At 39.8% G+C, this 27,601-nt stretch overlaps 2 protein-coding genes across 13 annotated transcripts in view; one reads left to right on the top strand and one right to left on the bottom strand.

Moving 5' to 3' along the window:
• Positions 1 to 3,534, top strand: part of Srpk2 (SRSF protein kinase 2) — a 166,554-nt gene extending 163,020 nt beyond the window's left edge. For all 8 annotated transcript variants that reach the window (XM_029534036.1, XM_021188323.2, XM_021188308.2 and 5 more), the window contains one exon: positions 225 to 3,534. In XM_029534036.1, the coding sequence (XP_029389896.1) occupies positions 225 to 409 (185 nt within the window). In that variant the 3' untranslated portion in view covers positions 410 to 3,534. The remainder of the gene's footprint in view (positions 1 to 224) is intronic.
• A 590-nt stretch (positions 3,535 to 4,124) lies between these two features.
• Positions 4,125 to 27,601, bottom strand: part of Kmt2e (lysine methyltransferase 2E) — a 69,492-nt gene continuing 46,015 nt past the window's right edge. For 2 of the 5 annotated variants that reach the window (XM_021188297.2, XM_021188289.2), the window contains 16 exons: positions 26,657 to 26,774; positions 25,514 to 25,623; positions 22,825 to 23,089; positions 22,035 to 22,133; positions 15,747 to 15,911; positions 14,682 to 14,990; positions 11,903 to 12,157; positions 11,595 to 11,739; positions 10,896 to 11,146; positions 10,545 to 10,601; positions 9,846 to 10,412; positions 8,560 to 8,849; positions 7,575 to 7,663; positions 7,342 to 7,467; positions 7,106 to 7,191; positions 4,125 to 6,388 (listed from right to left, as the gene is read on the bottom strand). In XM_021188297.2, coding sequence (XP_021043956.1) covers positions 4,889 to 6,388; positions 7,106 to 7,191; positions 7,342 to 7,467; positions 7,575 to 7,663; positions 8,560 to 8,849; positions 9,846 to 10,412; positions 10,545 to 10,601; positions 10,896 to 11,146; positions 11,595 to 11,739; positions 11,903 to 12,157; positions 14,682 to 14,990; positions 15,747 to 15,911; positions 22,035 to 22,133; positions 22,825 to 23,089; positions 25,514 to 25,623; positions 26,657 to 26,774 — 4,432 coding nt within the window. In that variant the 3' untranslated portion in view covers positions 4,125 to 4,888. Of the gene's footprint in view, positions 6,389 to 7,105; positions 7,192 to 7,341; positions 7,468 to 7,574; positions 7,664 to 8,559; positions 8,850 to 9,129; positions 9,249 to 9,845; positions 10,413 to 10,544; positions 10,602 to 10,895; positions 11,147 to 11,594; positions 11,740 to 11,902; positions 12,158 to 14,681; positions 14,991 to 15,746; positions 15,912 to 22,034; positions 22,134 to 22,824; positions 23,090 to 25,513; positions 25,624 to 26,656; positions 26,775 to 27,601 lie in introns of those variants that run through there. The other 3 variants (XM_029534006.1, XM_029534016.1, XR_003843013.1) reach the window with 3 other exon arrangements.

Below are 27,601 nucleotides of genomic sequence, written 5' to 3'. Positions count from 1 at the left end.
TATTTGTTCAGACTTAATCCATTTACATCCACCTAGCGTGCTTCGATGCGATCCTTAGCTCTTCAATGAGACTTGCTTGGGGGAGAAAAGCTAGCATTCTTTGTTGTAGCCATAGGTTTTGAGAGGTAAATTATCAGCTGCAATGAGAACAAGCCTGTCTGGCTCTGTCCTCCTGAGCTGCGCACTTGTGGAGCGTCTCTGACGCTGTGCTTCTGTCTCTCCAGGAGAACTGCGGCACATCACCAAGCTGAAGCCCTGGAGCCTCTTTGATGTACTTGTGGAAAAGTACGGCTGGCCCCACGAAGATGCTGCGCAATTTACAGATTTCCTGATCCCAATGTTAGAGATGGTTCCAGAAAAACGAGCCTCAGCTGGTGAATGCCTTCGACATCCTTGGTTGAATTCTTAGCAGATTCTACAAATATAGCATTCTGAGCTAGCAAATTTCTCCCAGTACATTGGACCTACGCAGTGCTCTCGTTCTTTAACAGGATTACCAGTGAGCTGGCTCCCCTCAGACCTTTGTTGAGCTTTGAGGTACTGTTGTTTGACACTTTGCTTCCTGTGCACCACGGTCCTGGGGAAGGCTGCTCTTTGTCTTCAGCTAAGTAGTTTGCTGGCCGTTTTCTTCTGGAAACAATAACATGTCTCTAAGCATTGTTTCTTGTGTTGTGTGGCATTCAAATGTCATTTTTTTTTTTTTGAACGAAAAATACTTTCCCCTTTATGTTTTGACAGGTTCTGTAACTATTTATGAAGACATATTTTAGCTGAGTACTATATAATTTACAATCTTAAGAAATTATCAGTGGGAACCAAGAAAGAGCAAGGAAATGTACAATTTCATCTTCTGGCAAAGGGAAATCATTCCTGTATTATAATAGTGTATGTAACTATTACTTTGCATAAATAGGGGATGAGGATTCACATTCAGAAAAGCTACCCAGTCCTGAGCGCTTTTTGGCCTACATTGCATGTTGCAGATTTCCACTGCTTCAAGAAGTTGCATAAACTTTTCATTCCATAACAACCCAAGTGGTTCTGGATTAGGTGCCATGCCCTCTGTGGCACTTTAAAGAGAGAAAAACTTTAAAAATTTGACACTATAATCTAGCAGTTCCATTTGTATTTTGCATATTTTTAAGCTATGTTTAAAGTATCAGTCATTTCCACTTAAAATGCGATGGCCCAATCCCCTGTAGCATCACCTCTCACCAGCACTGTAAGTTAATACATAGATTAAATTGGACAAGAGAAATATGTTCAGTGTGTGGAATGAAAAAAATATCTTTGGAAAAGCATGATGGTGTTTGTTTAAAACACAAGGTGTGGCTATACAGTTTGTAACGCAGTGGACAGAACACTCCTCACAGCTTAAAGGTAACAGCGACCATGTCCACGCCGTAGGCAGCTTCCCTTGCTCTAGCATCTCCCCTTGCCTTTTCCTTACCTCCCTAGAATGAGAAATTCATATCCCCTTTGCAGACCGCATACAGTTTTAGTTTATGCATTTCCTTAAAATTAACTGTAGAATTCAGGATACAAACCATTAGTAGGCAATACTATATTAGAATGTAACATAGGAGGTGTATTTAGCCTCTTCTAGAAGTCAGTGGGTTGAATGTCTTTTTTTGAAAAATTTTTATTCATTAAGGTGCCTCGTTTTTTCTTGACTTTGTCCATTAACATTTATTCATACGCCTTTGCAATAATTAGATTGTGAAAAGCTAACAAGTGTTGTAACAATAAGCCTTTGTTTGGGGTGCTTGCACTTGTCTTAAAAATTAAAGTGTTTTGGGGTGTTTTTCCAGACATTGCCTTGCTTATTGCCCTGTATTTGAAGAGACAGAATTAACATACATTTGCTCTCAGTAGAGTGTCAGCAAAGCTAAAGGAGGTGCAAATTGTCACAGAACATACATTAAGGCAGAATGGATTCATGAACGAGGCTTTAGTTATAGCTTCATTATCTACAATGTGGGTGTTCCCTTTTTCTAATCAGTGTTTCATCATAAGTGCAATGGTTTCCTCCCCCGTCCCTGCCAATCTTTCCCTGTGTGAACAAGACACATAATCCTTCTTAGGGCTTAACATTATTATATCATACACTGTCGTGAGATAGAAGATGTCACTCATTCACAAACTATGCATGCTGGGTTTTTACAATGGGGCTGTGCATTTCCTTATAGAGCCTATGACAGATGGTGGCTGTTAAGTCATGATTTCTATAGAAACATTCCTATAAGAACCACAGAGTGTGTTTATGTTTTCCCTACCTCTGAAAGAACTTTTACCATTTGAATGAAATTTGTCTAATGAGGTTAGAAATGTCAAGTTGGAAAAGGAAGCTAGAATATTAATCTTAAGGTGGTTCTTCTATTAATACCCTAGCGAGTTTATGGTGTACCAAGGAGTTCTAGCATACACTTTTGTGATTGGGTACCATATGGCTATATCCTAATCTTGGTAGCATGATGATAAAGAATAAATGTAAAGGTTGGGTGTGGTGGTGTACTCCTTTAATCTCAGCACTTGGGAGGCAGAGGCAGGCAGATCTCAGAGGCCAGCCTGGTCTCCATAAACTCCAGGCCACTCAAGGTTATATAGTGAGATTCTGTATGGAAAACCTAGGAAGAAAAGAATAAAAGCTTAAAGTGAACCATTGGTTATTTGGAACATTATAGCCAACTCAGTCTTTTTAGTGAAAAGACCCTATGAAATCTTCATGGAAAGGTACAAGCAGTGGGCCTCACATGTGACTTTAGCAGATTCAGGAATAGCTAATCTAAAAAATGGCAGAACCGTCCAGAGAAAAAGAATTAGGGAGTTTAAAAGAAGTCTACCTTTTAGGCAAGATATGCTTGTTTTTCCATATTCCCTGCACCATGCATAACTTAACAGGTATGAGTTTAAAAAAACTTTCATTGGAATAGAAAACAGGTTTGGATTACTTTTCTTTTCTTCTTGTTTTGTGAGGCAAGGACTCGGAGATCTGCCTACCTAGGGATACCACCCCCCACACCCCCACACACATAATCTCTCTCTCTCTGAATTAAAAGTTTGTTGAGTGTGTCCATTAAAGATTATATTTAGTTGAAGTCTTTCAGTTTGCAGAAGAGCTTTCATTATGAATTACTTACATAGCTGGCTAAGTTAAGTCTGTGAACAAGTGATTTTAAGGATGAATATTGTCATTTCTTTGGTCTGTCTGAAATTGTCATGGAGGGACACAATGTGAACCTGTCAGTTTTCAGACTCAGGTTTCTTTGGTAAGCATCCTAAGGAGAACATGGGCAAGGTGACTGGTGTTCTTCAGAAACTTGCAGTCACTGGTTTTCTCGAATACCATCAGAGTTCATTTTCAAATGGGAATTAAATGATAAAACATGATTTAAGTCACTACCAAATCTAATTTCTTGAGTTTGCTGTTTTTCCTGATGCACAAAATTTATATACTGGGCCCAGTTATGTCACATGTTTGGAAGGTGGTAAATAGGGCCACTCCTGAGAGGTAGACAGCAGAAGCTGGTAATTTTTTTTTTTAAAGTCACAACTGGTGTATCTTCTTTCAGTAATAAAATATTCACTGAAACCCTCTTTATTCTATTTGATGTATTTCAGAATAACACCTTTCCCCCTTGGTTTTGTTTAAAGAGATCTATTTTCTACAACTTAAAAAAAAAAAAAAGCCCTAAAGCTAGTATTAAACATTATATTTTCATATCACTTTTGATTAGTGGAGGTATATTCTAAACTGTACAAATTAAATCTCCCTGTTTTAAGTAAATTACTCCTTTTCAAACTGCGTTAAACTGCAGTGTGCAAGTACAGTATGGAATGCATCAATAATGTAGATTAATGTTGTATTAGAATGTTCAATTCTTAAGACTGTTAGCTAAGTCGCATAGAGTGGCTATTTCCTGTGACTCGTGCTCCTAAAGGAAAAGCAAGTGGCAGGGAGGACCATGGGCCCATCCAGATGGGCTGCTGGTAGCCTGCAGTGCAGCTGAGGTAGCAGCTACCGAAGAAAATGAATGATTCTTTACTTACAAAGTATATCTGAAAAATCTTAACTTTTGTAAAATCATTAAGCACACCTCAATCTCAGAAGTTGTACAGAACAATTTAGTAAAACTGACATAATTGTGGTTTATTAACATGAATTAAAATGCCCAACCAGTGCTTCAATGTGACAGCTATTGAAATAAAAAGGAAAGGTCATGTGCTGCACTACTTTCACAGAGGTCACACGTTCGCAGCAGACTTGCCATATGTACAGTGCTATATTCCAAATGAAAAGGGCGGGAGCAATTATATACGCAAAGGAAATTCAGTATTTACAGTCTGTCAGGAGACACTAAAAATTATCTATACATTAAATTACATTTTGCTTGCAAAAAAACTGATAAAACAATGTGAACCATGTCCACACCAAATTATAAAAACCTGTATTGCATTTTCAGACTCAAGATGCACTCAAAAGAACTGCTGACCATAAAAAAAAGGAAATCCTTAGTGCTTTTAGCTGTATACTTAATGCATATGTATAAAATAATACAGAAAATAGTCACTAAATGAATTTAACTGCAACAATGAAATTTAAAGGTCATGTATCATCAGATCTGTGGTCAGAGAAACAGCTGGAATGTTCACTTACAAAATAAAGATGCCTACAGCTGGCTTAGCGCACAATTCATAAGGAAGTGTGAAAAGCAAAAATGGGAAAGATACAATGAAAGAGCACTGGTGTTTGCTTTTGTTGTTTGTTTTGTTTTTGTTTTTTTATACAAAGTTTCATGTACAAGCTTTAAAAAGTACCTTAACAGGTACATATGAAATATACAGTTTATCTTACAGAACATTTTAAAAAATGTTATTGGAGTCCATTTTAATGCCACCCTGAACCGTGGTAATTGTTTTGAAATGTTGGTGGCACCTGTGCTCTGTGAATTGGAATCTGTGCAGGCACTGGCGATGCCTGCTGAGGTCCTTGCACCCCATGTGGCAGGGCCACAGAGCCAGGATGAGGATGAGGACAGAACCCTGAAGCAGTAGGTGTTGGAATACTGTTTGCTCCTTGGGGCTGGAGATGAGGACCTGCAACTGGTAATGGACAATGTGGCCCTGTTCCGGAAGGCTGGTGTTGGGGTCCCGGTCCCAAAGTGGTATGATGTGTGGCTTGTGAGGGATACGGTGGTACAGCTGGATGAGCACTTGCAGGAAAAAGTGGAGGTCCTTGATGAGGTGGGTGGTGTAAGGCTTGACCTGATGCTGAATGATGCCCAGAAACCAGAACACTGGCTGGAGGAGGAGGGGGGGGGGGGGGTGGAGGTGGGGGTGCCGAGTTTACTACATGCTGGTGTTGTGCTTGTAGACTTTGCAGTCCCGTGGTAGGATGGGGCGGTGGATGGTGATGTGGGGCAGGACCAGGGGGTGGAGGGGGTGGTGGTAAATGGTGTCCTGCAGTTTGAGAATGAATGTGTGACCCAGGGGTAACAGCATGAACTGGCCCAACTCCATGTGCTACAGAGTGCTGCTGATGTGAGCTTGGCTGCTGTATGAGGTGTGGTCCTGGAGCAGGTGGGGGCGGGGGCGGGGGTGGGACCACAGCAGCAGCAGGTTGATGGTGAATGGTGGGGTTTTGAGATGGCAGAAAATGCCCTGGAGTAACGTGATGTCCAGGAACTGATTGCTGGCTTGTGGTGCCAGGAAGTGCTTGATTTGGTCCAGATGTAAACACAGTTTGTTGGGAAAGACTACCTTTTAGCTGACTATAATTCTGAAAGTTTGCAGAGGGCTGCTGGTTTTGATAGTATGTAGAAGGAGGTGGGGGAGGGGGAGGGGGTGGTGCCGTGCTGTTGAGACTCTGTTGGTTGAACTGACTGTATGTTGCTGAAGATTGTCCTGAGGGTGTCTGGGTAAATAACGCTCCAGAAGTTGCCTGCTGAGCTTGAAGGTTCTGTGCCGCTGGATAAAAATTTCTCTGAGTCTCTCGTTGAGGAGTTCCAACTTGAGGTGACTGTGAATGGTGAGGCCTGAAGGGAGAGCCTAAGTGCTGTGAAGGAGGCTTTGGCGAGAGGTAACCATGCTGCACGGGGGTGTGAGGTGTGGAGGACTTGGGAGCATTTTCTGTGTGAGGTGACGGAGGACAGTGCAACTTCGTCGGTGCAGAAGGCAGCTTTTGCGGAAGTTGATCATTCGCACTCGGAGCATGGGCCTGAGAAAGTGCTGGGCTGTTACTTGACAGCTGTCTGTGCTGAGGCTCTGGGTTTAGGTGAACACTGTTCTCAGCTTCTGATACGGTGGCAGTTGCCTCCCAGTGGGAATCTGGTTTTGAGAGTATTTTCCCATGTGACTGAGCAGGATTGACTGGCCCTGGTGAACCAGGCTACAAAGAAAAAAAAAAAAAAAAAAGAAATGTGAGAGAATGTCACTGGAATTTAATGTTCTTTAATAAGAGGGCGGGAAGCAGGGTGAGGGCGACAGCGATGATTTTCCTCAGTACACTGTAAGGTTCTCCATTTCTGTAAGCTTAAACAAAAGACATTCTCTAGCTTTTGATGAAGATAACCCGAGGGAAGTGATGGTCTCTATCTTCCATTTTCTTCAAACAACTTTCAGCCTCTGACAACCTTAAAACTTAGCAAATTTTGATTTCATATCATTTCTTTACCCAACTAAAGATAAACTGCTTTGAATAAACAAAAACTGTTCATTAAACCATTTAACCTTAAAATACTTTTTTTTTTACTTCCGAGGGTGACCCCAGTGTGGCCCACTGAGCGAGCCATCAGCTCATCACAGACCAGGACGGAGAGCACTGTCTCTTCTGGATGAATGTCACCTGAGTTTTGACATATGGTGTGCTGCTTGGCTGGTCCCATGAAGACAGGAGTAAACTTGAGTGAGAAATGTTGATTATGGAAGGGTACTTAGAAAACTGCAAGGTTAGGTCGGGAATGTCTGTACACACAGCTCAACACGAGAGTGAGGAGACAGGAAGAGTACAGAGATCCCAAACTGACACTCGATGTCACAGAAAAGTCAGTCTGATGTTCCCATCAGCTTTCACGAGGGACCAGACTTGAAAGGTCAGTGTCATTACCTTGCTTGTTTTAGAAGGGCTCTGAGAAGTGTCAGGGGACGGACATTCACTTGTACTTGTGGCTTCTGTACCTTCTGGATCAGGGTCTGTAAGGTAGAAGAAACCTACAGTAAGTAAGATTACAAGACGTACTGCCTCTTGGAGACACGCAGAGTGCTCACTCTACCTAGTTCTTTCTCTTACTATGAAGCACTTTAACATAATCGCCATGATTGGTCGGTCATCTGCTTACTGACCTGCCATGAGTTCACTCAAAGAAGGAGCTAGGCTCTGAGCGTGCACCTGGGGAATGTGATTTGAATGAGATGAAGGTGAAGATTGAACATGACTCGGTGAGCATGAGACACATGGTGATTCTCCCCCTATGGATGAAGCAGAGCAGACCCAGAGAGACCATTAGCGTGCGCTCACAGGGAGCAGAGCACAAGCAGGCAGAAGCCCTTGGGAGAGCAGAAGCAAGAGCACTCACCACTGTCTTTGTCCCTGCGGTGGTCACTGAGCAGTAACGCTCTCTGGTAACTTCTCTCTCTCACTTGTTCCACTGAAGTGGAGGCAGTCCTTTAAAAGCAAACACACCCTAAGGTCAGAGAAGCTGTCACCAGCTAGGTTAACCCTTCTGCCCCCGATGAGCAAATGTCCTTCAGATGAAGGAGCTTGATATAATGGGACAAAACTTTGGGGTTAAGCTTTGAAAATAGCCTCCTACATTGCTAACCATGCTCCAAACTGAGATTTTATTATGGTTTACTCAAAAAAAAAAAAAAAAAATCAGACTAACATTCATCTTTGGCAATTTCTTGGTGAAAAGAAAGGTAAGCTGGAAGTATTGTGTTAACGTTTTTAAGGTCATGTTAGGTTGCCAAAGGAGCAAAATCCCTCCATCAGAATCCAAGTGCCTTGTGTCAGAGCGTAAGTGTGGGGCTGGAGAGATGGCTCAGTGGGTAAGAGCACTGACTACTCTTCCGAAGGTCCTGAGTTCAATTCCCAGCAACCACATGGTGGCTCACAACCATCTGTAAATAGATCCAGGGCCCTCTTCTGGAGTGTCTGAAGACAGCTACAGTGTACTTACATATAATAAATAAATCTTTAAAAAAAAAACCACAGAGCGTAAGTGTGCACTGGGGACTGAGCGCTCTTTCATAGCTGCCAAGACCCATGTTAAATGCAGCTGCTGCGGTCTTATTGAAACAGTGAAACTGCTTCTTCAGCCAAAGTTAACTGGTAGGGAGGTAAAGAGACTGACTAGGACCCTGCCTGGAGGGACAAGTTCTGCAGGAAGGAATATTTACATAGCTCAGATGAAGAAACTAGACCTTCAGAGCACCAGCTTCCGAGGTGACCGCCGTCAACCACTGTCTGCTTTACCATTCCAAAACAGCAACAGGAAGAATTCTCTAACAGGTTTTTTTTTCTCTCTCCTTGCACAGTGGCACATTGTGGAAGGGGCTTACCATTGAACTTCTGGGTCTTTCTTCTCACTGGAATTGGCGTCTTTAACAGGACAGTTACTGCTGCCTTCTTCAGAAGAGGCACTGTAAGCAGCGGCAGCGGGCGGTGGTAAAGGCAAGCTAGCCTGGCTTTCCACCTGCTCCCCGTTTTCACTGCTGTGGACACAGCCGTCGCCACTGCTGCTCAGGGCCCCACTCGGATGAGGTGACACACTTATCAGGGCCAAGTTCTCTGGCTTAGAGCCGCTCTTCCTAGCTTCACGTTGTCTCTTTCGGTATTCTAATAGAGAAACCTTAAACAAGAAAGAAAAAGTAAATCTTTTATTCTTGTTTGTGTATCAGAATCAATTTATTCTTTTTTTTAAAAAGGATACTGCAGCATTTATATTAGAAAAATTATAAAAATAATTGAATTTTCCACAAATAATTAACAAGTATTAAATGCCTGCTGTATGTCAGGCATGGTATTTTAGATGATTTATATACATTCTCTCATTTAATCCTCACAACAACCCTAAGAAATAGGTTATATTATCATCCCCATGTTACAGATGAGGAAATTGAGTAACTCACTCACTCCAGGTCACACAGCTGGTGAGTGTTGGAGCCGGGATTCGAACCTAGGTCTTATTTGAAAGCCCGTGCTCTTTCCACTATACTACATTGCTTCCCACAAAGTTGTCAACTGGACTCTGTTATAAAAATTAAAAGCACATATCACTAAAATGCTTTGACTTATATGCAGTTAAGCCTATTAAACAAATAAGTGCTGTTTTTCCCAATCTTGAAAAATAAGGCATTCTAACTGTCAAGATTAGCTCCTTCGGTATTAAGATAGAATCCGATCAAGCAGTATCATACTTTGAGAATACTCTTACATCCATGGCCTAAATACTGTAAGTATTATGATGGTCAAGAGTCATTTCTTCTCTCCAAGGCTGCCTGCTCAATGTAAAATAAGAGAAATAAGAATAAGTATTATCTATCTATTGCTTTGGTGGAGGTGTTTATTTTTAAAAGTTACTTGCTTCATGAAAAAAATCATCTTGAGGCTTTTATCTCAGACTACATTTCTTACAAGTTTTCATGTCCCCGTAATTTTTACTTTCTTAGGAACATCAAATTATTTACAAAAAATATATATATATATACATATGAAAACCTTAATTTACATAACTAAGTTACAAAATGCCTCACATAACACATACACATGCTGTAACTACCAATAACCCTTAAGAATAACATAAAAAACCCACTATTAAAAAGACTATAAATTGTTAAATTATAACCTTTTTCTTTTGTGGTGGATTCTGGGGCGTGCAACTCCCGTCGATCAAATTGTCATTAACAGTCCGTCCAAAACCAGAGGCAAGCCCGTCTTCAGAAGCACAAAAGACAGCCGCTCCCATAAACACGCCTCTACTGTCATCCTGCTGAATCAGGCACTTGGACTCACTTACTCGGAAGCCGCCTCCAGTCTCCAACTGATGAGAGGGTGTTAAGTCCCTCAAGTTGGAGTTTACTGAGAAGTTAACTCCTGTTCTGTCAGGGCTCTTTACCCAGGACGAATACATTGTGCCCCGTCCAGAGTGGGTCGAATCCAGTTGGTTGCTGGGCTCAGTCCTGTCATGGGCTGGTGTTTCCATGGATTTTTGTAAGGCAGCTGGCTCGACTGCATCGAGTCCCAGTTGAAGGTCTGACACAGACTCCTTCTCCCCTGGGCAAGGCCTGTTAACCTCAGTCCTGCTCCTAGGGCTGGTATAACCAATAGTCTTTATTTCTTGCAGGCCCAGCTCAGTTAAATTGGAATTTCTAAAAGGCCCCAACGTTAGCATGTTTGAAGGTCGGTCATATCCCTGTGGTGGTAGTAGGGAGGGGAATCATACAAACAATGCCAGTTAGGGACAAATTACTATCTAGCAGCAAATTTAAGCAAAATATTAATAGAAAAAAAATCAGCAAGTGCATCTTTTTTGGTAATTCCTTACCTCTTGATTGTAAGTGCATCTCTTTATTTCTGGAGAACTTTCTGGGGAAGAAATATTCTACATAAAAGTAATAAAATTAGGAATTAAAATACAACAAACTATAGTTTGTAGACAAGAATTAAAATGTAAAAAACTGATGACAGATTTTAGATTTAAGCCCTTTGAAGACACTTGCTTTAGGGCTCTATACATAGTACCAAAAAAAAAAAAAAAAAAGTTCACTGTGGCACAAATGCAAATGCTAAATTTATGTAATTGTAGACTCCCAATTTTCTCTCACGGGTTCTACAGAAAGAGTTTGATAAACACTCCATCCCAGGGATGAACAGTTTTTTACCCCCAATTTCTCACCTCAAAGTGCATGTTGTTTCCTGGTGTGCCAGGGGTCACGGGGGTCACTGGTGAATATATGGGTTTATAACCATTTCTGTAAGTTTCATCATCTGATTTGATCCGTGGGGGAGTGGCAAATGCTGGGTCTGTAGGAGTGATGTCTGTGTGAGTTGGTGTAGCATACGGTGAAGGGGTAGGAGTGGGGCTTTCTGAGTAAGCAGCATCTAACAACTGGTAAAGTCTTCGTTTTTTTAGTGGTGTGGTTAAATCTGTTGATGAAATAACAATCCATAAGAAATCATACTGCTGATATTTGCTATGATATCAGAAATAGGAATTAATATTACTTTCACCTCCCAACTAAAGAATTTGTATTTTCTTAATGTTACTAACGTGAAATCTCCCTTACCCCCAAAAGTTTCAGTGCTAGCAAATATCTTGTTTGAAACTTAGAAATCATAAAGAAGTCTCATTACAAATACTGATGTTACTGTAGCTGATGTCTAAGCAGCTAGCCCCAAGCTAAATCCCAACATAAACAGTATTTCCAACGATGGTTTTATAACTTTATTCATGCAAAAAGTGTGCTGAGCAGAAAGAGAAAGCCTGTAGCTGTGGGCCTCTTCTCAAAGCTGCCCCTGGCTACCTGCCTGCCTGCCTGCCTGCCTGCCTGCCTGCCACAGTTGCTCACACTCCCCCATTGAACAGCAACAGTACCTGGGAGGGAGCAGCTGTCGCTTAGCAGAAGTGCACTTTTGTTTTCACCATTAACTGTAGGACTCCTGGATCTTTCCTGACAAGGTGAATGATATCTATGTAAAATTGTTGAATTTTCTTCCTCCAGGGCTTGCTTCAACCATCGCTGAATAAAAGAGAAAATAAATGACTAAGGATCAGTTTGCAGTATTTATATAGCCTATGAATGCAAAGCTGATCACAAAAGCATGTCACTGTGAGGAGCTGTAGTAAGGACTGAGATTTGCATTTGGCTTCTCCTAGATTTTTATATCCAAAGAAAAGTTTACCTTTTTGCATGAGCCAGAAATGTTTTCAGTAGTTTCTTTTCTTCTCTTTTTTTCCGAAAGGAATGGTGATGTAAATCTAATATAATGCTTAGGAGTAGAGTATACATGGGGGCTGTAAGTGAGACCTGGCAAAGAATTGAGCTGTGTGGCTAACACCTCTGGATCTGTAGTTATGCGCAGAGGCCTTTCTGAAAGGCTGTCTGAAGGTTTTCCTGTCTTCTCATTCTTCTCACTTAACCATTCATTGACCAAGTGCTAGAGAACAGAAACATTTGGATCACTATATAGTAATTGCACATATTCCACTACAGAATATTCTAATATCAAATTAGATATTGGCACATCGTCTAAGACGATAGATAAGTTGGGTGATTTAGATTATTCACATTATAGGGCTGGAGAGATGGCTCAGAGGTTAAGAGCATGTATTGCTCTTGAAAAGAGGACCCAAGTTCGGTTCCCAGCACCCATGTCAGGTGGCTCACAACCGCCTGTAACTCCAGCTCCAGTGGATCTCCATGGGTACCTGCACGCATGGCATACATACCCACAGACAGACACGCACGCAGAATTAGTAGTAAGAAATCTTTAACAAAAAGTAACTCATGTTATGTGGTGAAAAAGAAACCCCACTAATCAGCATTTTCATTTTCTTACTGTTATTCTAAGGATTATTACATGATATTTTATAGGGATAAAGTACATGAATATTTGTTTAAAAATGTATTACAAAACCCCAATAACTGTGGCAGGTTATGGTGGTACACTGCCTATAATCCAAGGTTGAGTCAGGAGGACTGACACAGTTGAGGCCGGCCTGGGCTACATAGTAAGTACCTGGCCAATAGCACTACATACATAGCCAGACTGTTTCAAGGGAAAAAAAGAAAAAGGACAAAAAAATTTTTTTGATATAGTAAAATCTAGGAGATACCAACAAGTACCACAAACAATGTAGATATATATGTTATTTTGTATTTTACGTGAAACTTAGGAAAGTCTGCTATTCTTAAGCAGTGCTTTTTTAGCCAAGGTGCCCATCACAGATGCTTAGAGATGAGGTCAGCAAATAGATAAAAGAAGTTTGTCCACACTGACAATTCTTGAGGTTTGAAATACCTCTTAAAGATGCTAGCCTTCTGAAAGTCTCTACCTACCGTCACTACACTACAGCCTTTGTTGCTGTTCTTTTGGAAATGCTTAGGGTTGTACCCAAGGCTTTGCACATGCTAGGCAAGTGCTGTTCTTCTGAGCCACACCCCGGACCTCATTATCTAGTTTCTCTTGGCTACCTCAATACACCTGGCCCGCACCTTTTTAAAAAACTAGGTACTTAGGAACATTACGTTTTGCAGTTGGGGTTTTTCATTTCTTAGCTTAAATGTGAGTTCTTGAACAAGTATTGAATGTGTGCATTCATACACATACAAACATATTCCTTAATTTCAAAGCATTTTCGCACCCCTCTCCCTTTTCCTGTATGTATAATTTCTTCTATGTACCTTTGTAGGACAAAGCTATCCTATGTATTATTAAAAAGAATGGCATCTTTAGGAATTTGTTATTTTAGCACTAAATGATAAAATGCTGTAAATAACTCAATTTGTTTTAAATAAATATCTGTATTTTAACAAATATTTACATTTCATAATTAACAATTATAAAAATGTGATATTTGTGATTGAGAAAAGAATTTAAAAATTCAAGTACTTTTCATTTTAAAAAGAATCTTAATTTTTTTTCCCTTCCAAATTTAGGTAAGCAATATATTACTATCAAAGGCAAGTATCCACTTTATTTAAGGCAATATAGTGCACAGTCTTTGAATGAAACATTATAGTGATATTTCAAACAAAACATTCTCTGGCAAAGAAATTTAATAGTCTGCCACTGACTTACATAATCCTGAGCTTACAGAATTCTTTAAGCATACTTTTCATTGTTTAGCAGCCTGCCTACAAAACTGTATGAAATTAGGTAAGGAAAAAAAAAAGTTTAGGCCCTAAGTCACTTGTTTCTATGTGTTGTCATTTACTTGGACAAAAACATCAGCCTCTAAGGCTATGCTATTACTTTTAAGCTGAAAAGCTCAAGTTGTTCAAATTCATATGCAGTTTCCTGTAAATTGTCTCATTAACTCTGACAGTAATAAAATCTGATGTAACACTGATGTTCCTCTTAAATACAAGGAGCTACAGTGAAATAAATGGCTTAATGTGTAAGGGTGTTTTGCTCTCCCTGGAACCCACATAGTGTAAGAGGGAACTGACTCCTACAACCCCAACGTGTGTACTCTGTAAAAACACTCTTAAATCTATATTCTTAGTACCTTCTAATGAAATCACAATTCTTTTTCATATGTAATTCTTATAATCTACCTAAAGTAATTGTAAAGTGTGTAAACAATGAAGAAGAACTGGGGCATGGCTCTGGGATAGAGGGCTTGCCTGTCATCCACAAGGCCCTGGATTAGATCCCTAGGCATGGGAGAGATGAAGTATGTTAAACCAGTTTCAGAGAAATGAATATTTTATATATAGACAGGCAACCTTAGAGAAATCATGAACTACAATACTAAAGGTGTTCATATATTTAATCTTCATAATACAAACTATTAATTTTCTTGACAATTTGGTACTTCTCAGTCTTAGTCAAATATCTGCAAGTATAAAAATGACACTTCTATCATTATAGAGTGAAGGTTGACATTTTAAGACCATCATCACTCAGCTAGGAGACACTTGTTGCACACAGTGCTCACTGTCGGTAGGACGCATACCTTCTTGGTTTTGGGGTACTTTGTGGGACACTTATTAAGTGCTGGAACTTCCGCTTCAGTAATTATTTCTGCTACTGCAGTTTCAGTTTCTGGTTCTATAGCAAGTACAGTATTTTCAATCTCATTCTGTTGTGACATAACTTCGATGTCAGGAGAAGATGGCTGTATGTCTGAACACATGCTGACAGTTCTGTGTCTCCGACGCTGCTGTCCAATGTGAGTCCTACCACGAGAGAAGCTCTTCCTCTGCTTAGCTCTGTTCACTTTGGCAGCGGGTGGCTTGACAGCAGTTTCTTCTTTTACTTGTTCCTAGTTCAAAATATGACAGTGGGACTTCTGATGTTTATAGATAAATTTATGTTGAAATATAGTATTATCTACTTTAAAAACTAGCTTTTCAGAATCCTTTACGTATTTTAGGCTGGGTAACAGTGGTGCACTCCTTTGAACCCAATACTCAGGAGGCAAAGGCAGACAAATCTCTGAATTTGAAGACAGGTTGGTGTCCAGAGTAAGGTCCAGGAAAGCCGGGCTATACAGAGAAACCCCGTCTCAGAAAAAACAAAAAACAACCAAAAAGTATGTTTTCACGTGTGCATTGAGAGGCCAGAGGCCAGCCTGTGGGAGCTGGTTTTCTCCTTCAGCCACATAGCTGCTGGAGACTGAGTTAGAGTCAGTAGGCATGCAGCAGTGTTACTGAATTACCCAACTTCTGGTAACGAAACAATTCAACACTTTATATTGGAAGTCGAATATAATTGCATTTCAATTCTAAATTCCCCATAGGGTTTGAGAATGCTTTAAGAGACTAGAAACTAGGTATTATTTAATATTCTTGGGCTACTGAGATGGTCTCACTTGCACACAAGTCTAAAGACCAGTTAGAAGCCCAGAGCCCGTGGGACTGAGGAGGGAGAGAAGTGACTCACACAGTTGTGCTCTGCCCTCTATGTGCATGCACACAATAGCATTGAGCACACAGCCATGACTTTTATCCATGGAACTCTGTGTAGAGACTTTAAGGCACTAAACTTGGACAGTCAGGGTGACCCTGACGGATGATACCTGCACCACTTCAGCATCAGTGATGACCTGCGACTCTTTACATTCAGGCTTAACTTCCGTCTTAGCTGTGCTGATCCTTTCCAAAGCTTGTTCTCGTCGTTTCTCTCTCTTCTCAAGTCTGGCAAAAGCTTGCAAAATTGCTTCCATTTTTCTTTCTTCTCTTGTCTATGGAATTTAAATTTGAAGTAAATGTCTTATTCCAAACAAAAATTCTAAATGTCAAATGTTCATGACAGATTTTAAAAACTGCTGTGATAACTTTTAGCATAACAAGTCTATTATTGGTAGGCATGGGAACAGATTACAGCCACTCAGCATGTGTGAATCCCACCCACACTTAATCTCAGTGAGCCGTTCTTAGTGTATGCCAAGAAAGGACGATACAGCAAAACAAAACAGCCAGAAAAAAAGAAAAAACAACAACAATAAAACATTTTACAAAATCAAAAAGATTTCAATACACAAATTTGCCTTTTTTAAAAAACAAAGACTGAAAATTCCTAAGGAAAAAAATATGTTGAAATGAAAAAATTCATATGCACTTAAGGAGTTAGGCATAGTCTTAGGTTCAAGCCATGATCCTACCAGTAATTTTTAGTAAACAGCTCTGTCCCCCTTTTGAGGAGTGTAAAAATACAATACTTACACACTTAAGGACTGTTACTGAGTTCAAATAGAGAACACGAGGCTTTTAAAAAGTACTTGGAAAAAATGGCAGGCAGTCCAAAACCAAAACCATTAGCTGCCAATCCTTTCTCCCTCTGGCCCTCCATGACAATCCTTTTAAGGCATTGTGCTACCTTCTGCTCTCCCCTCCTTACACTGACACTCGGGGAGAGAATATTAACAACAAGACCCAGAGCCTCGAGCAGAGGGCCTGACAATGCTTCAGCTCTCAACCAGAACCAGGAAGCAGGTCCATCAACTGTCCAGTTCTCCAAATGAAAGAACCAGGTCCTGAGGCTCAGATCCATTTGTCTTTCCTCCTTCATTGTCATCGATGTGGGGAAGAAAGAAAGAAAGATCAGAAACTCAAGATCTGGCTGCCATACACTTCGCAACACTGGAGTGTCAGCTTTCGTTCCAGTAATTACTGGCAGGGATTTAAGCATTGATAGATAACTGTTCTTAGTCTTTCGTGTGTTTGTAGTAAACATTCAGTAAGGAACAAAAGATGTTAATGCAGTGCAGCTAGGACCGCTTTGTACGGAGTTTGTAATTTTCACCGTTTTGATTTTACACACAGGAAACTCAGGTCAACAGAGGTACGATTACTTGTTCATACATTCTGTGTTCTTAAAATGTAGAATGGGTAATTCAAAACATTAAAGTTTTTATTCACACCAGAACTGGAATGTTTTTTTTAAAAAAAAAGATTTATTTTATGTATATGAGTGCTCTATCTGCCTCTATGCCTGCATGCCAGAAGAGAGCACCAGATCATTACAGAGGGTTACGAGCCACTATGTGGTTGCTGAGAGCTGACTCAAGACCTCTGGAAGAGCAGCCCCCAGAATTGGAAATTATAAAGCCAAATTCTCAATTTTTTTGTTTCTACTTTTACCTTGCTTAATCCCTTTAAAATATGACCTCCATAAAAACCTGTCTCTGTATATTAAAATTTTTCTAAAATGCACCATTTAAAAATCTAGATGTCACAAAAATAATTCTTTTGTAGGCTAAACTCCCTTGAAAACAGTGTAATAACTACACGTTGATTAAACAACACTCCTTCATAATCTGTACCTAGTACTCCCCCAACAAAACATGGCACATTGCCTTCTGTTGATGGAAGAAAAAAATATGCATGTATGTAGGTGACTCAAAGTTAGGGTAGGGCCTTTGCATAAATTATGAGTTTCCTGACTGCTAATTTATTCATCTTTCCAATTAACTGTTGATAACAAAGCACAAATTTTACATTTCTCCATGTGTTTATCATATAGCAATAAACTTGAAAACACCAAATTCCTAATAACTTTAGCTGAGATTCATCTTAAAGTATGTAGATGTTTGAGGATAAATGACTGCTTACTCAGATTTTAAAAATTAGCAGATTTTTTGCTTTGTTTTTTCTATTATTATAATTTTTGTTTGTTTGTTTTGTTTTTCAAGACAGGGTTTCTCTGTGTAGCCCTGGCTGTCCTGGAATTCACTCTGTAGACCAGGCTGGCCTTGAACTCAGAAATCCTCTGCCTCCCAAGTGATGGGATTAAAGGCGTGTGCCACCACACCCGGCTTTTTTTTTTTTTTTTTTTTAAATCTTTTAAATTTTGTGTGTGTGTGTTTTTAAAGACACGTAGTCTATGTAAACCTGGCCGTTCTAGAACTCACCATGTAGACCTAATCTGGCCATAAACTCTGAAATCAGTATCCCTCTGCCTCCTGAGTATTGGGGTTAAAGACATGTGCCATCATGCGTAGGTTTTATTTACTTGTGTTTAACGTATGTGTGCTCTGATGCACATACATCTGAGCCAGAAGGCATATCCCTTGTAGATAGTTGCTGGGAATCAAACTTAGGACCTCTGAAGAGCAGCCAGTGCTCTTAACCACCGAATCATCTTACCACACCCCCACCCCACCCCAGGTTTTCTAGTCATCACTGTATCTAATGCACTCCTTGATACATGGTCATGTGTAAAGCAACCATTTTACCCATCTATCTGAAAAATAGGTTAACTTGAGTTTATAGGGAACTAGAGCTGTTGATAAGAGATATGATACTGGGTATCATAATAAACCCCTCATAAGACTACTTATAGCTTGTAATGGTTGTAGTTTAGAACTGTGATACAAGCCATGCATGACTTTATCCTGAGCCCAAAGCTACTTCATATCTGTGAGCTGGGAAACTGACAGATTCCAATTCAGAGCTGGATTTGATAACTGTTATGCTGATGTTTTAGGTATTAACCAGAATATGTGGAAATATCCCATGTGACCTTCCTGGTTTACTAGTCTTGTGATATATCTAGTACATTATTTCTTAGTATTATAATTTCATGTAAGCAGAAGGAAAAAAAATCTGCTTCGGACCTCTCCCCATTTGAGATGTGTTTTTGATAATTTAAAATGTTTAATGTGTGTGTGTATGCATATTTACGTGTCTGTGGGAAGGAGTGGTATGCATTTCAAAGTGCTGTGTGAAGGACAACTTGAAGGCAGCTCTCGCCTTCCATGCAAGTCTTAGAGATCTTACTCAGAGTCATCAGGCTTGGCAGCATATGCCTTCACCCACTGAGCCGTCCTGCCGTGGGAAATAACCTGGACTGATTAGGCTGTCACTCATCTGTAGCTTTCCAGGTGAGCTTGGTGTTAGAAGCAGCATATGGTTCTCCTGCTTTGCTTTTCTATCTTGCTATCTAGCACGTGCCTTTTCTTAAAATGATCCCTGGATCTCAAGAGCAGTCGACCTGTCCTGGAGTAGCCAGAGTGCAAGATGAAGAGCGGCTGGGGAAACCTTTTGTATCTCTGCAGCCTTCCAGTCTCCTTTCCTCAGACTCAGCCCAAGGACTGCAAATATTCCAACAATAAAATATCCTCATTTTGGGCTGGTGAGATGGCTCACTGGGTAAGAGCATCCGACTGCTCTTCTGAAGGCCCGGAGTTCAAATCCCAGCAACCACATGGTGGCTCATAACCATCCGTAACAAGATCTGTCTCCCTCTTCTGGAGAGTCTGAAGACAGCTACAGTGTACTTACATATAATAAATAAATAAATCTTAAAAAAAAAAAAAAATCCTCATTTTAAAACTGAGAAACAAGCTGGGCATGGTGGCTCACGCCTTTAATCCCAGCACTCAGGAGGCAGAGGCAGGCGGATTTCTGAGTTCGAGGTCAGCCTAGGCTACACAGAGAAACCCTGTCTCAAAAAACCAAAAAGAAAAAAAGAAAAACAACTGAGAAACACAAAATTGCATGTAAAAACTTCTTATTTTAAAAATACAGTCTCCCCCAAACCCCTTTCAAACAGCAATCAGAATTGATAATGAGCCGGGCAGTGGTAGTACACACCTTTAATCCTAGCACTCAGGGTGGGGGGTGAAGAGTAGGGATGGGGTCCTGGGGGGGGGGAAATCTCATGATTTTGAGGGCAGCCTGGCCTACAAAGAGAGTTCCAGGTCAGCCAGGGTTGTTACATAGAGAAACCCTGTCTTGAAAAAACCCAAAACTTCCAGGTATACTGGGAAGCATTTGAAGGTTTTAGATATATATTACAAGGTAACTAGAGCATAACCATCTCATTTGGTTTGGACAGACTATAAAAGATAAACTTATTCCATTCTGCCATACATTTTAACAAAAATGGTTCCTCAAGGATAAGGAACTGAGAAAGGTTAAGACCCTTTCAGTTAAGAATCTTTCGGTCTCACCATGCAATAAAGAGAAATGTGAGAGAATGAGATCCATCCTGAGCCTATCATCAGATGACTTTCCTGACAACAAATTTGCTCCCATACTTTAATATTAAAACCTGGCACATTCTAAACAGGCTGCTAAGGTCACTCACTTTTAAATGCATAAGTAACAGCACAGATTCTGAATAATAGTGTTGTACCAGGGTACTTGTTCCACAAAATAAGAACCAGGAATGTCAGAAGGGTCATGATATACCCCAAAAGTTGCAAGCAAGTGCAGATAAGATGAATCAATAGAATTAACCTAGCTAACTATAACATAGCTTTTCAGACATCAAATTAGACATCTATGGAATTCTGTGGGATGTGGAGGAAGGCTGAGGAAATTGTGAGAACTGTGTATAGGTAAAGGCTACAGATATTAGCTGACGCTTCATTTACCTCTTAGTTTACCTAGTCTAATTGGGTGCTGTCCATTTAGTTGGCTCATTACTAACCTGTTATTCTAAAAACCATGTAATTTTTCTCCCCTGAGCAATGGGGTTAAGACCTGAGTTCTCCTAAGTTTACGTGAGTATATTAAAACTAACTGCTTAGCCATCTGTCACCTCACTGATCACCAGGATTGATTAGATTTATCTGGATGCTTAATCTAATGTTCCCTTTCTTTCGAGCCACTCCAGCTCCATGTGTGTGCCTCAAACTGCACACTCAAGAAGGTAGATGACATCAGAGTCTTTGAAAAGGGTAGTTGTGCTCCCATGTCAAGAGTTTATGCAACAAGGATAACAACTCTGGACATTCCTGGCTACTGTTTGGCAAGTCCAGAGACAATCCTTTCATTTGATTCTCAAATTACTGTCCTAAATGTGAACACCATCATGATTCAACTTCCACTGGCTCCAGTTTGAGCGATGTGACTGTAATAGGCCACGAAAGCATCAGGAGGCAGAGGCAAATGGTTGTCAAGAAGAGTTCCAAACAGTTTCAGCTACATAGACACAGCATACACTATAACCTCACGTCTAGAAACAAAAGATGGGCTGGAGCAATGCTTCAGTGGTTGGGAGCACTGGGTGCTCTTCCAGAGGACCTGGGCTCAATTTCCAGCACCCACATGGCAGCTCACACTTCTTTACATGGTAATTTTTCTGGTGGTGGGCGCAGCAGATCAACCAAGGCCCTTACAAGCTATGGGAGTGCTCTATCTCCAAGCAGTCCTGAGACCTCAGTTTCCTCTCCTCTCCTCTTCTTCTCCCTCTCCTCCCTCTCCCTCCCCCTCCCCTCTCCTCCCCTCTCCTCTCCTCCTCTCCATCTCTTGGCAATACTACGGCTTCAGCATCATAGATCCTGAGGTACAGGGATGAGTCAGTAGACTCTGCTGCTAGAACTTACAACTTCTTTTCTGGCATTTATACTGAAGAAACCTTTACAGATAAATCATGAGGGGCACAGCGTTGCTGTTCTAGTAACAGCGTGAGCACAAACATGGAGGCCACTAGGTCATGGTGGATTGTCAAGTTTTGATACATAACTGACTTTGGTATGTACCCTACCTGACTTACTAGTAATACAAATAGTTTTGTTTCTTAAATTATGAAAAGAAACTATATATGCAGCTAATGAAAAGACATACTGAACAATAATTGTGGCATTAAATTTATTAACAATCTTAGCCTCAAAAATGTTATTTCTTAAAGGTGGTATACATTCTTAAATGCCTAATGAAAATCAGTAAAAATATAAAAACTAAACAGGAAAACCAGGTAAGTGTATTGAAATCGTAATGGAAAGCTGGGTAAGGCTGTTTACTGTCATATATTGCACATGTCACCCTGCACGACAGATGCCCACATGAAGGTAGCTCCTTGTGGAGGAGCAGCTGCCCGGCCCAGGGTACCACAAGCAACCAGATTCCCAACTTACCATCTTCCTTTTCCTTTCTGCAATCTGTTCCTCAGATTCCATTTCTACTTCATTGCTAATAGGAGTTTTTTCTTCCATATCATCAATAAAATCTGGTTCCTGAAAAATGCAAATTATTACCTCATCTATAAACTGGGAACTATGCTGTGACTTTTGACTAAAATTGTGAAATAAGCCCACCAAAATCTAAATTTCTAAATCAAATTTTCAAATTCATACTAGTGAATAATTTTGTTTTCTGGAGCTCCTGTCAAATATAGTAGTGTGGCCAAAACAAATTTTCACCAAAACCTGCTGATATGAAATCTCCAATGTTTTTTTAAGTTAATACTTAAGATGGATAGACACAAAACATAGTGGCACACACCTTTAATCATGTACTCTGGAGGCAGACGTAGACAGATCTGAATTCAGGGCTAGCCTTGTCAGTAATAAGGAGTTCCAAGCCACTCAGTGAGACACTGTCTCAAATCAACTACAAAATACAATCTAGAATGTTGTTAATGACCTAGTCTTAGGAAAATGTCCAATTTCTGTAAGGATCTGTCAGCATGACTGCTTCCTAATAATTTGGCATAGATTGTAGGAAGACATCTATGTCTGTGTGCAAGTAGCAGAACGGAACTAGAGATGGAGCACTAGCAGAGAACTTGCCTAGGGTATGTTTAGCCCCTGTTGCAAACCCTGCACTGGGAAAAAATAAACTGTTAAATAACTGTATGCTTTAAAAAGGTTTAAATACAGTATTTCCCTCTTTCAGGTGCTTCTGTGAGAAGCAGGATGCCGGTACCTGGTTGTTTGACACTGACAGCCTCAACGGAGAGAGCTTTCTCTGCTTTGTTTCTGGACTCCTTATTTTGTTGTTTGTTCCTTCACAGTCCAAAGTAATATTCTGATTTTGTATGTCTTTTTCTTTTGAAGTATCTTTCTCTTTTTTTCCTTTTTTTCTTCTGGTCTCATAACCACTATTGATGTTTTCTGTGGATTCCGAGCTGCGCTTGAGAACAGGGCACTCTGGATTTTCCTTGAGGCATGCACAGTCCACCTTGTACTTACTGAAATGATAACCAGGTAAACATTAATACTTAAAACAAAGACTGAGACGTTCATAATCTCTTTTAGGCTGTAACACCATGAACTTTATAAGCCTTAACACCTTAATAATTTGAATTTTTGGTATCACAAAATAAACATTTTCACATAAAAACAAAGTATTAGAGACTGGTTTTGTTGTTCCATTGTTTTATGCTACTGGGGATTGAACCCAAAGACCAGCACTTCAGATATGTTCCGGAAGTGCTCTCCTGAGTTGTAGTACCACCCTTGAGAGGTTGATGTTTTGAACAGTCTTTTAAAGTAAAAATATTCTTTAGCTTATACAAAATAACATATTAAGGCAAAAACCCGTCTTTACTGGGTCTGAAAGTGTTATGCTGACTATAAATTTGACTTCAATTAAAAAATGCTAGCTATCATAAATACGAGATCTTACCTAGTTCACATTACCCTTCAAGAATGATTTTAATAATCAGTTTTCCCTAAAATATACCTTGAATAAAACTTAATTATGAGTCTTCTCTCTTTTAAACTACACTATTCCTCATCTTCTCCATAACTATTAGTGTTCTCAATTTTACAGATGACCTTAAAGTTAGCTAACAGGATTCTAGAGGCTTTCTTTTAGGATTATACTTAACTGCAAATATAATTATGTATTAATAATCAAGTGACCAAGCAAGTTATTTAACAAGCTGAAGTTTCCCACTTTAGTTCCTCCACGCTTGGAACTGCTATAAACATTACATATGTTAACTCCCAGAAGTTCAAACTCTTATGTGAGTAGTATTGTCAGTCTTGGGCTAAGGAATTACAGAGAGATGCAGAAACAGGTGTAATGTTACATCATGAGTAATCAAGCCAGATATCAAGTCATACAAGTCAGTAGGAGTTTATATTATGAACTTCAATGGGATAACAATCTCCTAAAGCAGTGAGCATAAATCATTATGTAAAATTTCCTCTTTCTGAAGCGTTTAAAAGTCGTTTAAGACAGCAAGAGAGGGTAAGACAGCAGGTAAGCGTTTTAAGAAGAGGCACCACACGTTAAACATGCACACCCTTTCCTACTAATACACTTCAAAGGAACAGTCCAAGGCTGGAGAGTTTACTAACTGATAAAGATCACTCCCTGCTATTGTAGAAAACATGAATTTGCATCCCTACAGAAGGGGCCCCTCACAACATTGCTCCACCTCCATGTGATGTAATGTCTCTGGCAGCTGCAGCAGCCAGTATATGTGTGTCATACATGCACATAAATATATACTTAAATAAAAAGTAAAGGCCAAGTTGATATGATAAATCTGACTCAATCATAGAGATGCATACTGAAGGTAAAGGAATTGTACTCTAACTGATAGGATAATACACACATAAAAGATTAATTTTAGAAAGGATGTCTGTCACATGAAATGTATAGTATGTAAGAGAGATAGCTTAGAGGTTAAGAGCACTTGTTCATTCAGAGAACCCGAATTTGGTTTCTAGCACTCATAGTTGGATGGCTCCCAACCCAGGTCCAGCTGCAACATCCTCTTCTGGCCTCCAGCATCCATACACACGTGGTATACACTGTCCCACACACATAAACAAACATCTCAAAAAAAAAAAAAAAAAAGTAAAAAATAAAATATAGGAGGCAATTAATTAAAATGTTTATAACCCAAAAGGAATTCAAGGAGAGTAAAAGTCTATCCATATGGTACACAACTGTAATTTCATCATTCAAGAGGCAAAGGCTGAAAGGACAGAGTTCTAGGACATCATAGAGAGTTGAGGCTAGCTGAAATCCTCCTCTTTACACTCAAAAAACAGAATTACAGGCCTGTATCATCATGCCTGACATTTTTTTCTCAGTCCTAGGGAATCATACCCAGAGCTCTACAAACACCAGACAAACACTCTAACCACTTAGCTACATCTCCTGCTTTATTTAATAATTTGGAAAATAAGAACATGGATATTTGTGTTATTTGTATTTCATATTATAGTCTGAAAAAAATATTTTTTTTTTTTTACTGTATGATCTCCAACAAACCATTTCTACTATATTGCAAAGAAAATTTGGTGCAGTGTCTTTTGTTACTAAAAAAAAAAAAAATTATGTATTAATAATCAAGTGACGTAGTGAGCTGCTTAATAAGTTGAAGTAACTAACAACTTGAAGGAGAAGAGAGGAAAGGGAGAAAATCCTCCCATAATAAAGTCAGTTTTGAAGAGCTGTGTTTGAGCTACTAATTGGAAGGCATGAACACTCACGTGAAGTTTGGAAATAAGGGACAAGGGTGAAGACATTGTAACAGCACACTTAACCCAGAGACTTTTAATGTCTCCTGATGAAGTTATAACAATGTCTAAATTATTATGAAGACAGTAAACCACTTTGAAACAACATAAGACAGCCACAGGCTTGAACTTACCAATTCCCATAGTCAAAATCAAAGGCAATGGTAATCTCAGTCCCCTTTGGAATACTCTGTATAGAATAAATGTAGAGGTGTATGGTCCCCTCTTCAATTTCATGCCTCACCTGTTAATTAGGAAGAAGAATTTTACATTTCTATAAACTACTTAGAACAACTTTATTTTGCAATTAAGAAAATTATTCATTATTGTTATGGTTTGTTTTTGAGACAGTGTCTCACTATGTAGCCCTGGCTGGCCTAGAACTTAGAGAGATTCACCTGCCTCTGCCTTCTGAGTGTTGGGATTAATGGCTGTAGATTAGCACGACTGGCTAAAAAAATATTTCTAAAACCATTTTATAAACATGTCATGGAAAAGTCCCATTCATCCCCAGAGTTCCGAATCAGTAGTTATCACCTGAAAGCTTTTCAGAGGCACACTGCTAACAGTTACCCCACAGCCTACCCCTATCATTCATTCATTCATAATAGAACCAACAATGCATCTCTTCTGAGCAGACATACTTTTTTACCTTTTCATCATGTTTCAAACAGGAGGTTCTTTCGTGTGTGTGTGTGTGTGTGTAACACACAGAAAGCTGGGGATGTAGTTTACTTGCCTAACATGTGTGAGGTCCTAGTTTAGTCTCTTGTACCATCCTCCCTTCCCACACTAAATAAATATAAAAATAAAAAAATAATATATCTGCTTTAGCTTTTCGCTAGGTCACAGAAGTTCAAAGAATAACGTATCTGATCTGCAAACGGCTTCCAACATCAACAGAAACTCAATATCCCCTCTACTAAGCAACATCACAGATTCGTAGATACAGAAAGAAAAACAAAACAAAACAAACCAGACCAGGCCTCACTCTGTAGCCCTGGCTGGCCTAGCCCTTGTGTGTTGTGAGTATCAGGCCAGCCGTGAACTCTGAGTTCTGGCTGTGTCTGCCACAAGAGAGATAAAAAGAGGTGAGGGCAAAACCAAACACAGCTTATGGATAGTAATTTTAGGATTAAAGATTGTCACCTATATATTGACAACAGAAAAATACTGGACAAAATGAAATCCATCATTAGTTAAAGGTTGTTTAAAGGCAAGCAGACTTATGGTCTCTGTACTCCTGTTTCCCCTGAGGTGTCAATAAGCTTACTTACCTCTGCATTCGGTGTACAAGAGCGCCTGACGAATCGAGCCTCATTCCCAAAAGCCCTCGCGTCAACACACATTTCTAGCCCATGGAACTTAGAGTAGAATAAAACAAAAGGGTATGGCCTACAAACAGAATATTGTAAGATTTTAGTATAATAGGGCTTATTTTGTTGTAGAGTGCTTGCCTTGCAGGGTCAGGGTTCTCAATTCAGTCCCCAGTGTCACAAGACAAGCAAACTACAACAAAAACTTTTCTGTTTTTCTTTTAGAGGCAAGTAAGTAAAAACACAACAGATTAAGATATGTCTAAGACACAGTAATAAAGGAAGCATTTGAATATGGGCAATCTGACTCCAGAATACACTACTTTAAACAAGTAAGACTTGTGTCTACCTCAAATTGCTTAAGTCAAAAGCAATTAAGATTTTTTAAGTAAGTTTTTTAATCTATATTTTATGTGTATGGGTATTTTACCTATACATGTCTGCATACTATCTGTGTACCTGGAACCCAGAGAAATCAGAGGAAGGCCATGGACCCCCTGAAACTGGAGTTCTAGATGGTTGTAGGCCACCAACATGTGGGTACTTGGATCAAATACATGTCCTTTACAAGAACAGCTAGTGCTCTGAACTGTTGAGCTAGCTCTCCGGGCCCCTTTAGGCAGATATTAAAAAAACAAAACCAACAAAAAACTCTTCCTTTTACATGCATTTGAAGTTCCATTTCCTGGCGTGTTTAAAATTGATTTATACTAGATTTTAGATAAAAAATGCTATATAAGAGGCATAGATCTGGGCTGGTGAGATGGCTCAGTGGGTAAGAGCACCTGACTGCTCTTCCGACGGTCCCGAGTTCAAATCCCAGCAACCACATGGTGGCTCACAACCATCCATAACAAGATCTGACGCCCTCTTCTGGAGTGTCTGAAGACAGCTACAGTGTACTTA

This window comes from Mus pahari, chromosome 2, assembly GCF_900095145.1.
Source record: "Mus pahari chromosome 2, PAHARI_EIJ_v1.1, whole genome shotgun sequence".
Classification (NCBI taxonomy): Eukaryota; Metazoa; Chordata; class Mammalia; order Rodentia; family Muridae; genus Mus; species Mus pahari.
The sequence above is the reverse complement of the archived record's forward strand: the minus strand, read 5'-3'. Positions and strand labels throughout refer to the sequence as shown.